Raw genomic sequence first — 16,709 nt, forward strand, 5'->3', positions numbered from 1 at the left:
GTTGACCACACTGTGGACGCGTCGACGGAACCGTCCTTGCAGGACATCATGGGCGCCATTTCTGGCATGAAGGAAACAATAGGCCAACAGTATGAAGCTTTGGCCCACAAAATTGACACCGTGGCCATTGATGTGAACTTGATTCGGGCCGACCTATCTAAAACCAATGAGAAGGTGAAGTCATTGGATCTCAAGTCATCCAGCCTCACGGCCGACGTCTCGGAGATTCAGACGGAGATTGGTAATCTCCGTAGGGTGAACGATTTCATGACCCGGCGCTTGGAGGACTTTGAAAACAGGGCACGTCGCTGTAATGTGCGTCTGGTTGGCGTTCCGGAAAATCCGGACCCGCACTCGGTTGATCTCCTGGTCGAGGACCTGATACTGAACCACCTCTCTCCGTCTGGGTTGAGTAAATTCTTCGCAGTGGAACGTGCTCATCGTGTTCCGGGAGGCCAGGGCAAGCCTGGCGCCCCGCCGAGGCCTATTGTTGCGAAACTTTTCCACTATAGGGACCGAGACGCTATCCTGCAGGCATCACGTGTGAAGGGCCCGGTGGCCTTTGAGAATGCTATGGTGAACTTTTACCCGGACTTTTCTCAACAGGTACAGAAACAGCGTATGGGCTTCCGTGGAGTCAAGAAACGTCTCCGGGACATGGGATTGCGCTACGCTATGCTTTTTCCGACCAGGCTGCGTGTTGAGTACAATGACCGAACCTTTTTCTTTGATCGGCCTGATTCCGTGAATGACTGGCTGGACTCGCTGCCGGACCGACCTCCTGCGACTGAGCCCACCGAACACCCGGGTGGTGCTGAGGGTGGTGTAGAGAGCTGAACTACTTGTCTATGCCCTGGTCTTCGTGTACAGTAACTTCTTCTGGGATTTTATGCCTAAGTGCCTCTACTGTTTGTGTGTTTTCCTCGTTATTTGTCTTGATTGGGGTGGCGGGTGGGCCAGGGCCTTTCCTCCTCCGGGGTCTTTTTGTAGAATGGGGGTTCTTGGGCGACAGGCACACTGCATGTTGGGGTGGCTTTTTAGCTTCTTGCAGGGGTGCAGGGTGGGGGGTGTTTTCTTGATCGTTGGGGGGTGGGTGGTTGGGAAGTTTGATGTTTGTGTTTTGTTTTTTCAAGGCGATTCTATTTTGCTAATGATGTGCTCGATGTCATGCTCATTGGGGGGGGGTTTTGGCGTGGCTGTGTGGGATGGGGGTAGCGGGTTGAGGTTTGGTTCGTGGAATGTCAATGGTCTGGGGGATCGTATTAAGCGGGGTGTGGTGTTACGATGTCTACGGCGTTTGTCTCCTGATATTGTTTTTCTACAGGAGACTCATTTGGTGGGCAATACATGTCGTGCAATGAATAGGTGGGGCTATCGCCTCGCCGCGCATTCGGGGTTTACCACGGGTTCCAGGGGGGTGGGTATCCTTGTTCGGGCTTCCCTCCCCCTGGCTATTGATGATGTGATCCTTGATGATCGGGGGCGTTACGCCGTCCTTGTGGGACGTTATGAGGGTCGGACCCTTTCCTTGTTTGCCGTCTATGTGCCCCCCGGTCTACAGACCTCTACTTATTCCGATTTGGGCCGAGTGTTGTTGGACCTCCCTGATAGTACTCTTTTCGTAGCGGGTGACTTTAAATCTGTGCTCTCCGGTCAAAATGATCGTCACCCCCCTAGGGACACCCCTTCGGGCCAACAGTGGCTGGGTGGGTTTCTGGATACATTTGGCTTGGTGGATTGTTGGAGACTTATGCACCCTACTCAGCTTCAATACACTTTCCATTCTGGGGCCCATGGGAGTCTGTCTAGACTGGATTATTTCCTGATGCCTGCGGCGCAATCGCCGGCTGTTCGCGAGATTAGACACCTCCCCCGGGGCATCTCTGATCATTCTCCTCTCTGGCTTTGTTTTGAGGTGGGGGTGGAGGCGGTGGGCCGGGTGGCTCCTATTAACCCATGGTACCTCACTTCCTCTGAGACCCGAGGTCTCTTGATTAAGTCGTTGGACAATTATTTTCTAGACAACGAGGGGTCCGTCTCCTCTGCGGTATCGCTGTGGGAGGCCTTTAAGACAGTGATTCGCGGGCAGGCCCTTTCCCTTATTGCTGAATCCAAAAAGGCGAGGAATCGGGAGGTGGTGGACCTTGAGAGGGAGATTGGTGAGATAGAGGCTGACCTGGAATCGAATGTTACACCTGGTAAACTCCACGCCCTGGGTCTGAAGCAATTTGCTTATAGGTCTTTGGTTACGGATGCGGCTAAAATGATGTTTCGGGAGCAACAGGGTCGTTTGTATGATGTGGGGGACAAAGCGGGTAAATTGCTGGCGTGGTTGGATAAGAAAGAGAGGGCGAATCGTGTGGTGCCTGTGATTCAGTCTCTGAATGGTGTGAGAGTGACCGACCCGGTTGGAATAGTTGAATGTTTTGCAGACTATTATCGTGTGGTTTATTCCCCTGTGTCTGAACGGGATGTGGATGATTCTCGACTCTTGTTGCGTGATATTGCTCTGCCCAGTGTTTCCGATTTGGACCGAGTCTCTTTGGAGTCCCCTTTCACTACGGACGAGATAGCGACGGCTATTCGCTCACTCCGTTCTGGCAAAGCTTTGGGCCCGAATGGATTGCCAATTGAATTGTACAAACTGCGTCCTGATAAGGTGGCGCCCTATCTTCGTACCATGTTTTTGGAATCCCGGGAGCGGGGTATTCTCCCATATGATCAGCGTCTGGCTACGACCGTTGTGATTCCCAAAGAAGGTAAACCCCGGGACCTTTGTTCGTCGTATAGGCCCATTTCTTTGTTGAATGTTGAACCTAAGGTTCTTGCTAAGCTCCTGGCTACCCGCCTCTTGACGGTTATTGGCGGCTTGGTTCATCCGGATCAATCCGGATTTATCCCACATCGCAACACGGCTCTTAACCTACGTCGTCTCCACGGAGCTGTTGCGAGGACGGGGCTTCTGACGGAGCCGGCCATTTTGGCTTCGCTGGATGTCTCGATGGCCTTTGATACGGTAGAGTGGCCCTATCTTTGGGCGGTTCTTGAGAAATTTGGTTTCGGACCTGAGTTCATTGGTTGGGTGCGGTTGTTATACGCTGAACCCCTGGCACAGGTTGTGGTAAACGGTCGAGTTTCTGTCCCCTTCTGCCTCGGTAGGGGGACCCGTCAGGGATGCCCCTTGTCTCCGTTGCTCTTTGCGCTCGCCTTGGAACCGTTAGCTGCGTGGCTCCGATGGGAACCTTCACTTAAAGGGATCCGTTGGTCACCGGATTTTGAAGACCGCGTCTCGCTTTACGCGGATGACATTCTTCTTTACCTTACTTCCCCGCGCAAATCTTTAAATGTCTTATTTGACGTTCTCACTTCATTCGGCGCTAACTCTGGTCTGGTTATTAATTGGGCTAAGTCCTGTGTGTATGTTCTCTCGGGTGTTTTGCCCCCATTGCCGGACAGATTTCCTATCCAGGTTGTCCAGTCTGGCTTCAAATATTTGGGGATCTTTATTACGCGGGACTCTTCACTCCGGTTCGAGCGTAATCTCCTCCCCCCCCCTTCTTAGACTGCGACTGGACGTGGCCCGCTGGCGTAAGCTACCCCTGTCTCCTCTGGGCAGAGCTGCCCTTTTTAAGATGATGTCTTTGCCACGATTCCTGTACGCACTTCAAAATTCTTATGATGACATTCCCGCCACTTATTTTCGAGAGATCGAGAGTCTTCAAAGACAACTGATTTGGGACGGACGTCCACGTATCGCCCTCGCGAAACTTACCATCCCTTGGTATGACGGGGGCATTGCGCTCCCCGATATTAAGAGATATTATTGGGCTACCCAGTTGTCTGCCATTAACCACGCAATGTATTCCCCGGGCCGAGATCCGGCCTTTGAGATGGATAGGCTCCAACTGCCGGGAGGGGACTTTAATAGAGTGCTTTATTCCAGATCGGCCGGGCGCCATCTTGTGGGCCCCTCCAGGACCGCAGTCAGTGTGTGGCGCGCCGCGAATGTGAGTTTGGGATGGGAGAATCGACTGACACTGGCGACTCCGCTTTATGCTTCCGAGCGTTTGGGATGTCTCTGGTCCACCAAGGGCTTTGACCGCTGGGATATGATTGGGATATGTAAAGTGGGTGATGTCTGTGTGAAGGGTGTAGTGAAGTCTTTCCAGGCCCTTAAGGCCGAATATGACTTGGATGATAGAGAATTTTTTCGATATCTCCAGGTCCGTCATGCCCTGGCCTCGGTTCTGACTCCTGATGTGACCCTGCCCGAGTCCTCCCCCCTCGAGGATCGTGTACTAGATGGACACCTTCCCGATAGCACCATTTCCCTGATCTACAAGAAACTGATACATAATCGTGCCGACTTGCTGGTCCGACTTCGGGAGGTTTGGGTCGGTGACGGGTTGGAATTGGACGACGAGGATTGGCAGTCGGCACTCTCTTCTCCGAAAGAGGTCGCCATCCCCGCCCGTCTTCATTTGGTTCAGCTTAAGATCCTCCACCGGGTGTATGTAACTGGTCCGCGTCTGGTGATAATGGGCTTTTCCCCGGATGGTTTATGCAAGCGTGGTTGTGGGATGAGTGCTACATTTCTACATATTCTTTGGGAGTGCCCAGTGGTGGCGGCCTACTGGACTGATGTGCTTGCGGTGATGACTGTTGTAACTGGTGTTGCCCTGCGGCCTGAGGCCCGACGATGCCTGTTGAATGTGTGGGAACCCACCGACTACTCTGTGGCCCAGACCAGATGGGCGACCTTGGGATACATGGTCGCAAAACGGGACATTGCGCAACTTTGGGGCGCGTCCAGACCTCCCGAAGTCTCAGTGTGGGAAGATAACATGGACTGGTCCATGTTCCGCGAGAAGACCGTCTATGTGGCTAGGGCCAGACCCAGGGCGTGGACGAAGATTTGGGGTCAGTGGAACGAATATCGTGGAGATATCTGTACCCCTCCCTTGGTTGACACTCCTGATGTTACCCTATCTCCCTAGGCTGGCGTTCCCGAAATTTTTCATACTGTTCTAGGATTTTCCTGTCCTCCCCGCTATCCCCCCCCCCCGCCTTGCCAAAGTCCCATTGATTGTGCTACTTTCTCCTGATTGATGGCTTTCCCTCCGCCTTCTGGGCTGACCTTGATTAATGTGCATTCACCTTTTTTTAGAGTTCGTTGTTTTGTATGTATAAAACAGAAAATTGCTATGTCCTGTACTATGTTTTGAGTAATGCTTGGTATCTGATCTGTGCCTGACCACGGGAGTGATTGTCAGCCTCTTTCCTTGTGCCTTGCTACTAGCGGCCAGCCCGTGTGGTTGTAGGCCCATCCTTGTATTTTAATTTGCTTGCTCAAATAAAGGTTTTAAAAAAAATAAAAATAAAAAAAAGAACAGCAAATCTTCAATCACTAGAACCCAGCGATACGTCCTGAGCAGCTATGAGGCATCCTGAAGCCTCAGTGACCGCTTAGAACATACAGAGGGACATTGTATCTTCTCTAGTCTAAGGGGCTGCTTACACCCTTTGAAATACAAGTTGGATACCACAAGTAAATGTATAAAGGACTTTCACTAAAGAGCACAACGACTTTGCATTACACTCCTGGTGACCAAACATACAGGTAAAACAAGTGAATTTTAAGAGGGGCCCTAGAATTGTATCATGTTGGTAATCAATAATTTGTTGGCATTATTGAATACTACTTTTGGTTGCTATGTGAAATGTAAAAAAAAACATTAGCAAAGGAAATAGTCCACATATACTGGGGTTCATACTGTATTTGCTAAAAAAGCAAGAGAGACGTAGAGCTTGGTAAAAACATTATTGGGATCATTACTTCTTGAATCTTCCAATTTTTATTTCCACAGAAATATTGTTTGGAGAGGCTTTAGAATAAAAGATTAGTGCCGAGGCTCTAAGTGGGCCAGTTTCTGCAGGGTCTGATCACTTACAGTTCAAAGGACAAAATGTTCAAATTTCCTTACCAGGCCTTCTTTTGACAGACTCCACTTGGAATAAACATTTGAAAGCCAGCTAAAAACCAAAAACAAATCACAACATTTTGTGTAAGACATACTGACCATGCACTTAATTTGAGCCATTTTTCTGATGATTCTTCTGAGTCTTCCCTGTAGGTGAGAATTTTCCTCATTAGCATTGGTGAATCTAAATGTGTTCCTAAAACAGTTTTTAGGCACACATCTTTTGTCCTGAAGCTCATGCCTCCAAGTTACCTGAGATTCTCATAAGCAAATGCTCCCACAATGAGGCACCTCTGTACTCCCTTGGTACACAGTCTGCATGGCTGCAAGGGGGACATTGAGGAGCGTTGGTCCACAAATGTTAAAAGTGAAACAGGTGCAGTGGCACTGGGATCCAGGGCTTAGAAGAGCACCCAAATTAATACTGTATTGTACTATCTAACAGAACACAAGGAGCTGATTTCCTTTCAGTAGTGCCCATCTACCCGTGCTACATCTCAGTGTGCCCTCTAGCTGGAGGTTTATCTGGTTGACTTTGTATGAGGATATATTGGGGAGATGGAGCACTTGGAGAAGCAGGCAGATCCCTAAAAGGTCCTTCGGGATGAAGAGGGAGAACCAGGGGAATGAATAGGAGGTCACAGAGATGAGGAGGAATTAATGGAGGAGGAGGACCAGGTCCACCAGCAGGATTAAGAACACAAGGAACTGGATGTCCAGGAAAATAAAGAGAAAGCTATAGCAGGAGGACCATGAGAAAGACCTGGAGGATCACACAGCCAAAGACCAGGATGACTGGGACAACCAGGACATGAGGATCAGTGAGCCCAAGAAAAAGAGGAGGCTCAGTAAAACTAGGATGAGAAGTAGAATGAGGAAGCCCAGAAGACCAGAACCAGAAGGTGAAAAAAGGGGAGAAGGATGGCCAAGTAGAAAAAGAAGACTATCAGGAGGACGAAGACCACCAGAAGAAAAAGATGACCATACCCACAAGGAGAACCTAGACCACTACAAATACCACACACAGGATGAGGAGAAGGAAGATGACCATGAGGATGACTAGTAGGGGGTCAAGTGGGGAGAGGAGTTGGCCCAATGACTAGGGCAGTTAACCTTGAATCTGGGGAACCGGGTTCGAGTTTCGGCAATGACGCTGAACATCCTGTGATTCTGGGCAAATAACTTAATCTCCCATGCCTAAAAAAAGGAATGTGTCCTCATGTAATGCAACTGGCGCTATGTAAAGCGCTCTGACACCCGATACCGGGTCAAGTTCACGCTGTATAAAACTCCATACATTTTCTTTACAAAGATGCCCATGAAGTTTTGGGACTTCAAGGCCACCAGAAGGATTTGGAACACTAGAACCAACAGGTGACCAATACCATGCCCCAGAACTAAGAAAACCAAAATGATCAAGACCAGGAGGACAAAGAAAAGGACTTCCAAGAGGTAGGAGAAAAAAGAAGAAAACCAGGAGGAGGAAGACCAGAAAGAGGAGGAGGACCAAGAAGAGAAATAGGAGGTCAGGAGGTCCAGAACAACAGTCACCACCATGACCATCCTGAAGGCCAACACCAAGACCGCTAGGAGGAATAGCACCAGAAGATTCAGAGTACCCGGATGAGGATGACCACGACTAGCAGGACCACAAACATAAGGACAAGGAAGATCATGAGGACCAATAGAACTCAGACCAAAAGGAAGAACAACTAGGACGGGCACAGCAAGAAGCACCATGGTGAAGATAATATTTACCAACAGACGGATGGTCTCAGGAGGATGAGGGCCACTTATGAACAATGAACAATACCCAGGAGGCTAGGACCAAGAATATGTAGATGAAGACCAGGAGGATGAGTTTGAGGAAAACTACGAGGTGGCAGAGGGGAAAGAAGAGTAAGAGGAAGTTCCGGAGTAAGAGATCTAGAAAAAAGAAGAGCATGAATATCAACACAAAGATTAGGGGAACTAGAAAAAGGAAGACTTGGTAAACCAGGAGCATGAAGATGAAAGTCTACAGGTGGGAGACCAGGAAGAGGAGAATGACCAGGAGTAGAGGGACAAAGGCAACTAAGAATACCAGGAGCACTAGGATTACCAGGTTCACCAAGAGAATTGGTGGACCATGACCAGGAGGATCAGGACACAACCATCAAGAGATTCACAAGAAGAAACATAATTTGGACTAGGTACAGGAGTAGCAAAGGCAGAATGAGGATTTGAAAAAAGGAAAGGGAGAGCAACAAAACTGATTAGTGCCATCAAGAGCAATACCAGCATGAGGACCAGGAACAGGAAGACCAAGACCAGGGAGGAAGGGACTAAGATGGTTAAGTGGATCTAGACAACAGTACCATAAGAAGCAGGAGCAGCAGACAACCAAGAGAATTCGAACCACCAAGAGAATTAGGACAACCGAGACAAGGGCCATCAGCAAGAGTGGCTAGGAATACAGGGCCTACAATGACAAGTAGTGATTCTGAGCTATGTGTTAGGGCATGCCCCAGTTAAATGCTGCATATGTTTGGTTGTGGTTCCTTGATAGACCACAATCCAACATCTGATGCCAACAGAGAACACTACTATGTGAAGCACAGCAAGTCAAGAAAACAGACAAACCAGAGAAGAAATAATTAAACCTATGAATGGTCATCTGTCAACATGTACTCGTGGTAATGTCTATTAAGAATTAGAACACATGAGAGCTCATTCAGACACAAACTCACTCTGGCATTCATACAGAATTTACACTTTAAAGTTTGTAACTCACCATTGACCATCACCATTTCCTAAAATTGCCCTTTGGCCTCACCCCAGTTTTCTTATCTCCTTACAGACCCTTGAGTTATGCATGCACGCAGCTGTTACTAAGAATTGCAGAGGCCTGAATGGAACTGTGCCAAATGTTCTTGCAGCCCTGCATCACCTGGTAAGTATATACATGAGGATATACAAAGTATCGCAGTGGGAAACAACAGTCATTTCCTATGTAACATATTGTAACAAATAAAAGAACCACATTGTTCCCATTTATAGCAAGAGTGTTTTTAAAGGAGAACATTTGGGAAAAAATATTAAATTATAATCCATAAAAAGCCTTGTGCAATCTCAGCAACTGAAAACAGAGCATATGCCATTTGCATTTTTCGATGTAACCAGGGCTCATGCCTCTCGAAAGCAATCAGAGCAGGTATTTATTCACACCGCTACTTGGTAGTGTGGGATCTTCACTTATTCACCCCCAGGTATTCCCTACTGTGAACTAGATCCCCGCATGTAGACCCAGGATCACCAAATGGTAGCAAATGTACAAAACGAAACATGAAAATCTGCTCATGCGTGCAACCCAGATGTGAGCTTCCATATTATATTGCTTTGGGTCATCCTGTAGTCAGAGATGGTGAAAGTTCTAATGGCCTTGTACTTTTCCTTCCCACTATATCATTTTTAAACATTTTCCCGACACATGACACATTTCAGTGTGATTCATGCCAGACCAACACACAGAGTCTCATCAATATGAACCAATTATCATCAAGAATGCAAAGAAAGAAGATTATTGCAAAAACCATGTCAGAACTGTCAGCGTAGTGAGGTACTAGGCAGGAGCCACCCATAAATCCACCTCTCTGCAACTATGACTCTGACAATAGGTAACAGAGAAGGATACCGACCTGAAAGAGAAACGTCTTACCAAATAACAATGGTTTACAACAGAGAAATAATCGCTAACAAAGCTTATCTCGGAGGATCAATTGTCCATCCAGACTTTTCTATATAACATTTACTGGACTCTCTGTGACATTCCCAACAACAGGAAACCCAATGCTTAAACGGTTGATACAAAGAGGTTTAAAAACATCACATGTCATAAATCGCTAGGTTTAATAATAAACAGTATATATCATATACATCTGATTAATAACATCAATTGAAGGAAATTCATTACTCATTCCACCAATATTGGACTCCCAGATAATGCTGTTTTCCACGCAATTGAATTTGCTGTAGCGCTGTATGGATCATGGCCCCACAAGGCCTCACAAACTCTTATGCTGTCATTCTCCGACTGAAAGTTATTTGCTGTCTAGATGTACGGGATTGGCTTTCAGATAGCCTAGCTTCAATTATTGTTTATTATTGCTTTGTTATTGACAGATCTGCACACCCTCAAGGGGAGTTTCCGATGAAAGGGAAGAGCCACTCAAGGTGTCCACAGCCATTATCCTGTCACTGGGTAAGTTGGTCAAAAATTGCATGTATGTTTTTATTTGTGATACTGCAAGTATATTATGATCTTTACTAGGGATCAGGTCCTCAGAAACATTAGTTTCTGTTCCCTGCCCGGCATATAACTTGATCTTCCTAAAACCTAATATTGCTTGAGTTTTTATCTCCCTTCCCAGTGCATTTGTTGACTTTTACTGGAGAATGGAGTCCACTTTACTATATACAGCTATAGTAATCACATGAGCACTATGTGCTCCTAAGATCATCATTAAATGTTGTAGACCATTGATTTCGTACCTCCTGGATATGAGTTGAAGATTATCCGTATATTTGGACTTGATGACCTGCTCCCCTGCATTGAGTTTCTCCTTGCATGATTTTATTTTGTGTTTTTTTCATTATGTCTATTTTTCTCTTCACTTTAATCTTGCAGCCCATTCTCACTCTAGTGAGGTCCTTCAATATTTTGAAAGTAGCTTGATCCAGATGGGTGCAGAGTCTCGTGCAGTAACAATACAGCTGCTCTGCAAGCTTCTTGCTGAAACTGGTAAGACTGTCAGTGAGTAGGTGGCAGTGTGTGATTTAGGTAGACATGGAGAATAGTTAAAGGACTAAAATTTGTGTCATGGAATCTGGAGCCCTAAATTATAGTCCCAACGTACTCCCTTACTTAACCAATATGGTGCAGCTCTGAGCAAATCAGTTCAATTTCATATTCCTCAGCTATATTAACTGCGAATAGTTTCTGGTAGACTACTGTAATTTAAGATTAAGCCTCCCTTCCATCATCTTCAATAACATGAATTGTGGTGAAAAAATAAAGTAGTGGTCAAACAATGCCACCTCTGTCTTTTCCGTTAATTGTTCCCATTGTGAGCCATTAATGGGACATGGACACTGTGAACAGAGATCCTGACATAGATACTGGACAGGAATAAAAAGGGACATAAAATGTGGAGCAGGAAGACAAAGACACGCTCAGATGGACATGATGATAAAGACATGTACAGTGGAACAGGAAAGCATTGATAGGCCCATGGGACTCACTGTCACAGACTCGCAAACCAATACTAAAAGACAGGACCCTCAGGGTGGTCAGCACAGTTGATAGTGGAAACTTCATCTACTTATCTATTAATCTTGATCTTACTAGACAAAGACAATATCTGTGTGTTATAAACATTTGGTGTATGGATTTATTTCATAGATTCAGAAGGTGCCTCTTATCTGGATGCTGTCTGTCACGTGCTTGAGGATGACAATCGCAAGGTACCATCAAGCTATTATGTGTGAACCAATCTGTGTTAAAGCAGTTTCATACCCAACACCTCAATCTAATTAAAGTTTTGCACTTTTTGGATAGTGCAGTATTCTCTACTTACAAGGACCCATAGCAGTGGTATGCATACCACAGTCTGTTGATTTTCTCCAAGGCAACTCTTCCTGGAGTGGTTGGGTCATGGAACCTCCATTTATGTGTGTCTGTTCAGTGCATCCTGTGTTCCATTGTTTCCCTGTCCAAGTGGACATATCCCAGTTTTCCTGTCCTACGCACTGGTCCCTAATTGTTAAATAAATGTGTGTTAAGAAACAATTCTTTTGTGCTGCCAACGTGTTTGGTCTGTATTTCACATTGAGTTGGTCTGTGACACCCTTCACTGAAGAGGAGAGTGTTGATAATCAATTCAGGGGGTTTGAAGTTTAGAATAATAATATCTGCTCAAACCTTTAACAACCGGGGAGTAAGATATTTTGTTGATGAGTCAAAGGTCTCTTCCAAGAATGTTATTTGGGCTATGTTTCAGCAAAATCCCACCAAACGTGGATCAATAGTGCAGAATAATATTCAGTGTGCACATGTGAAAAGTCAAATTGTGATATAAAAGATGTATTGTCTGCAGAGATTGGAATATATGTAACTTTCTTGACGCCATATATGTCCACAATGTGCCCAACTTCAGTGACATTGAGAACGCAGGTAGCTTCAAGAACAGCATCACCATGGTCAGCATGTAAGAAAGTACAGGACATAGGCATAAGAGAAAATCGCAAAAGTAATTTTTTTTTGATAATCAACAAAACCTGTATTTCCATTACTGGGTCTCTAATGTATTCTCTTTGGGGGGTGTAATGGGTTTTTCATTTTTAACCTCATGATATAAATCCAGTTGACTTTAGATACTTGACAGTCTATCACAGAAATCAAACATGGATGTACTCTTTGGTGGTTGAAGCCATTGGGGCCAGCTTGTGCAAATATGCACCATACAGAGCCATATTAGGGACGTGAATTTTAACCCTGATACGTGGATATAGGAGACCATGACTATTTACGGTCTTGGGACCAAATGACTTCTTGAAAGTGATATGGACCAACCAAACATCAAGGTGTGGGATAATGGACTTTCGGTACTTTAACCCATTTGTTAACTGATGGCAGAGTGGGGATGGTGTAGGTTTGCTATATCCTGCGGGTGGAGTTAGAAAGAGCCCCATCATTCTTCCCACAGACGACTATTGGTTGTTTTAATTCCCACAGTAATGAAATCAACAGCCTATTTTTCAGTCTCATTTTTTGTAATCAATACCAGGTCCTGAGAGGTTCTTTGTTGATTGTAAACTACCTGGACATATTTTGCAATATTTCACCAAGTCCCAGGCACCTATTAAAGGTGTAGTCTACCTGGCATGTTTGAATATTTCCTCAATTGCACTTCGGTCAGACACTCTGTAAAAACAGTTAAATTAAATTGACTCCAGTTTCATTCTCAGAGTGTCTTAATAACCCTTTTCCAATATTTTCTATCCTCTGTGAACAAAAGGGAAGGAGAGATTGTATGGTTTCCTCACACTCCCTTGCTGCTCCCTCACCAGAATGTGGGATTTGATCCTGTTTATATGCCAAAAGGGTTTCTCACTAAACATGCTTACCATTTTTTTTATTATAGGTTATTCTTGCTACTTTAGGTTTAATATCCAGTTTAACATCCAAAGGTTATTATGATATGAACGGAAGAGCTGTGATTGAATATGTGCTCAAAAAGTACAACCTCCTCACCAAAGAGAAAGTAAGTGGTAGATGTACATATTTGTTTAAGTGAATGTGTTAGGGAACAGCAACCGTAGTCAGTCAAAAATAAATAAGGGAACCTTTTAGCCCCCTTGTGCCCCGATGAAGCTCCTATGTCATATAATATAGATCTGCAGTGTTCCATATTTGCCCCAGGTGGTGGAATATAGACCTTGTGTCCCTCTATTTAGTTCCCATAGGCCCGCCTTGACATTCCATGTTCTCCATTTGAGCCTAATGTTTCCCCACTACCACCCCAGTATGTCTTTCACCCTCCCTCGCTTTAAAGGTCTCCCTTGCTCCATCTATCTGCTTACATTTGCACCTGAAATAAAAATGCTCAGACACCGTGGTAATTGCAGAGGATCCACAGCAGTGCTCACAGGCAGTGCAGAGGCCTACCACACAATCCAGCCTATGAAAGGCAACTGACCATTAGACTTTACCAGAGCTTCTAGGGTGATTGGGCAAGGCACAAGGGCATTCCGCTACTGCAGTTAAATGATGTCACTGACAGTGTATTATCCTGTTACATACCCTTCTTTACTGTTCAAATGCCTGACAGGGCAAACTACCAAATCCTGCACAAAGTAGCACAAATATACTTCAAATCAATGTTTCATATCAACAATGTCTCCCAAAAATGTAGTTCCTGGTATTCTTGTGTCCTTATTAAGAGTAAAAAGTCCCATAATATAGCACATACTTCCCCATCAAGCGGTGGTGGGAGGGTGCATTAGCAGCCCAATCTCTGTGGTAAGGATGAGAGACTACCTTGAGGTGCCTGAGGTGCAATGTCTCAGGTGTAGTGTCCCATGTATCAGACACTTACATATTATAAGTGAGTCCACCAATATATCTGCTGTATATGAATGCTATACCATTCCCTGCCAAATTACTGAATAATAATACAGAGCAGAGCATGAGAGCATAACCTCATTTATACATTTTTATTTACATGTTTGAGGTGATTGTTTTTGTTTTCACATTTGAATTTAAGCCAAGAGATTCTCTTTGGCTTGCAACTTGGATTAGTAAATTGTAATGTTTTGACTCTCACATCTCTTGTCCCTCCGTAAGGAGAGAAAACATAGTGAAAATCATGTGAAAATACATGTTACTTTACTTCTTTTGCTTTCCATATTTTCACAGTGTACTAGTCACATGGATCATGAGTCTGATGTTGAGGAAGAGACCATCTGCGTTCAAATCTCTCAGTTCCTCAATAAAATTGCATTACGCCATAGAAATACTGATGAGGTAAGTGAGAAGGATGTGAAACAAGGTGGGACATTTAACTAGGAGTGTAGAAACTATAAATTGCAGAATATCCAGAGAGTCCTGATTTCCCAGGTGATCTTAATTATCCTCCACCTCACTTACAAGCATGTTTTAGTAAAGCTCCCTCTGCTACAGGGTTGTATGTGGGAACCATACAGGCATTCATCACGCCTGCCTTAACAACGTGGTCTGAACCACAAATGCGTGTTTAAAATGCATTCCTTTGCCACACAAGTTGTTACGATGACTTGCCTTAGGGAAAGCGCTGGACTTTGAAATAGTACAATCTACTATTCCAACTCCAGTCTGTGCAAAAGTAGGGAAAGTGTTAGATTTAAAGTCCAACACTTGTTGTAATGACTTGCATTTTTAAAAGGAAGCATTGTAAAGATGCATTTGTGGTTTGGACCACGTTTTTAAGCATGGCGTGGTTCGAGACGCGATGTAAAGGCTGTTTCCTCTGCTGCTGGGATAGAGGTCTGCTGTCCCATGCGGTCCTCATTCCCAGTGTTTGCAGCATTCGGGGAAGATTGCTAATCAAATCCTACCTCATTCATTTTAATAAGGCAGGAGGTTTTGCATTCTTCTAAATAACCAGTTTGAAATGAGACTGAATGGTACATGAGTGATATTGCAAAACATTGCTACTCAATTTGCATCTAATATTTGCTATCTGCTCCATCAGTCACCAATATTTCACATCAACAGGGTCTTGCATTCCCAACAATGGCTTTGCATACTCTGGCACATTGATAAAGATAATTATATGAAGATAACAGCAGATAATGAGATCATTTGCAAAGTTCAGCTCACTTGCAGGGTTTTTGGAGAGTACATGTTGCACACATTTTCTGCAAATAATGTCTTCATTCTCCTTGGATGCAGAGCCACCGATTGTAGCATTAAACAGGGTTGGTGCTACATGAGTGTAATACTAGGAATCTGCCTTGGACACCATCAGCAAGGAATGGTATAAGGAAGGGTAAGAATTAAATGTAACCCCATCTCCAGGAGAGGTGGATCTAGAAAATGACACATGACCTTAGGTGCCAAAAACCCTCCCACCGGGAATGACTTTTTATCTGTGGAAATAAAGCCTTATTAAATGCTAATGATACAAATAACGCATTTGCCGGTCTTTCTTGCAGGAATTTTGGAAAGAGATTGTGAGCTACATGCTGGAAGAGGACTATATTTCATCTGTGCCAGCTCTGTGCCAGATGATACTTGTTGTGGATAAACGAGCAAGCATCAACTTTCAGAAATGTGGTGAGTCTTATGCATCCCACTCATTGATACTGTGGGATTGATCATTGAAGGTGGTTAATGCTTCCTCCTCAGCTCCCCAGATCACCTCTTACATAGTCATGATATGGCATGAGGTAAAAAATCAGTCCATTAGCTCAGGAGTTGTGGTTGATTTATTATAGCATGTGGGTGTCCTTCTTTCAAATAACAGTTTTTGCTCTCCTTTTAGAGTTATACGTATCTGTGCCAATGTTGCTGCTCTCTACATACTTTTTGCAGTTAGCCAGCCATAAAGCTACTTTCCTGTTGGTTTCATCTCTTCATCTGGTTAATGCTCTCAACCCCTGTCATGCTCCTCTGCATACCTTGGAGTGTTTTTGCTCTCTTTGGAATTACTTCTGTCTGGTATGCTGATCAGACCCTTCTGGGTATGCTACCTATTTATACGCGTTTAATTTTGTTGACAGCAACAGGGGTGTATTTTATTCCTCCATGGAGTTACTTTTAGTTATTATATTTTTCTCTGAAATGTTTCTGGTTCATCATTTTGGACCTCAGATCCAGACTAGAATACAAGTAATTGTCCCCCACTTGACTTATGGACCTGGTACACAAGGATGCCTGCTCAATGATGGTAAGTGAAAAAAATTATTTGGACTGACTCCAAGGTTAGGAGGAAGATTTGCATCTGTGGGTGAGTACCTGTAATTGCATGCTGCATTTCCAGGGTTCCAATTAGCTCTCCTCACTCAGTTTTTCATTGGCTGTGTTGCTAAAGTGCAAGTGACCTGGACAGATGATATCATAGTCTATTTCTTTGTTACCTGTGTTACGGGGTCGTAAGCAGAAGAGAACAGGCAATATGTGCCCCTATATTGCCTGCCTCACAGGTCATT

The 16,709-nt window shown here is 44.8% G+C and overlaps 2 protein-coding genes across 2 annotated transcripts in view; both read left to right on the forward strand.

Moving 5' to 3' along the window:
* LOC144783240 (maestro heat-like repeat-containing protein family member 1) overlaps positions 1–10,847 on the forward strand; it is a 72,412-nt gene extending 61,565 nt beyond the window's left edge. The window contains exons 8-10 of the mRNA XM_078662322.1: positions 8,821–8,913; positions 10,143–10,221; positions 10,648–10,847. Coding sequence (XP_078518448.1) covers positions 8,821–8,913; positions 10,143–10,221; positions 10,648–10,781 — 306 coding nt within the window. The 3' untranslated portion in view covers positions 10,782–10,847. The remainder of the gene's footprint in view (positions 1–8,820; positions 8,914–10,142; positions 10,222–10,647) is intronic.
* A 349-nt stretch (positions 10,848–11,196) lies between these two features.
* Positions 11,197–16,258, forward strand: LOC144783241 (uncharacterized). Its single transcript, XM_078662323.1, has 5 exons — positions 11,197–11,218; positions 11,422–11,483; positions 13,163–13,282; positions 14,437–14,544; positions 15,714–16,258. The coding sequence occupies exons 1-5, from the start codon at positions 11,197–11,199 to the stop codon at positions 15,873–15,875; spliced, it is 474 nt and encodes a 157-aa protein (XP_078518449.1). The 3' UTR covers positions 15,876–16,258.
* The last annotated feature ends 451 nt before the right edge of the window (positions 16,259–16,709 follow it).

This window comes from Lissotriton helveticus, chromosome 9 (genome assembly GCF_964261635.1).
Source record: "Lissotriton helveticus chromosome 9, aLisHel1.1, whole genome shotgun sequence".
Classification (NCBI taxonomy): Eukaryota; Metazoa; Chordata; class Amphibia; order Caudata; family Salamandridae; genus Lissotriton; species Lissotriton helveticus.

What these genes read in the sequence shown, in the direction of transcription:
- LOC144783241 (XM_078662323.1), top strand. Translation starts at nt 11,197, where the DNA reads ATGGACATGATGATAAAGACAT. An exon ending in GGACATGATGATAAAGACAT is followed by an intron (nt 11,219 to 11,421) that starts GTACAGTGGAAC and finishes TTTATTTCATAG; the next exon opens with ATTCAGAAGGTGCCTCTTAT. An exon ending in TTGAGGATGACAATCGCAAG is followed by an intron (nt 11,484 to 13,162) that starts GTACCATCAAGC and finishes TTTTTATTATAG; the next exon opens with GTTATTCTTGCTACTTTAGG.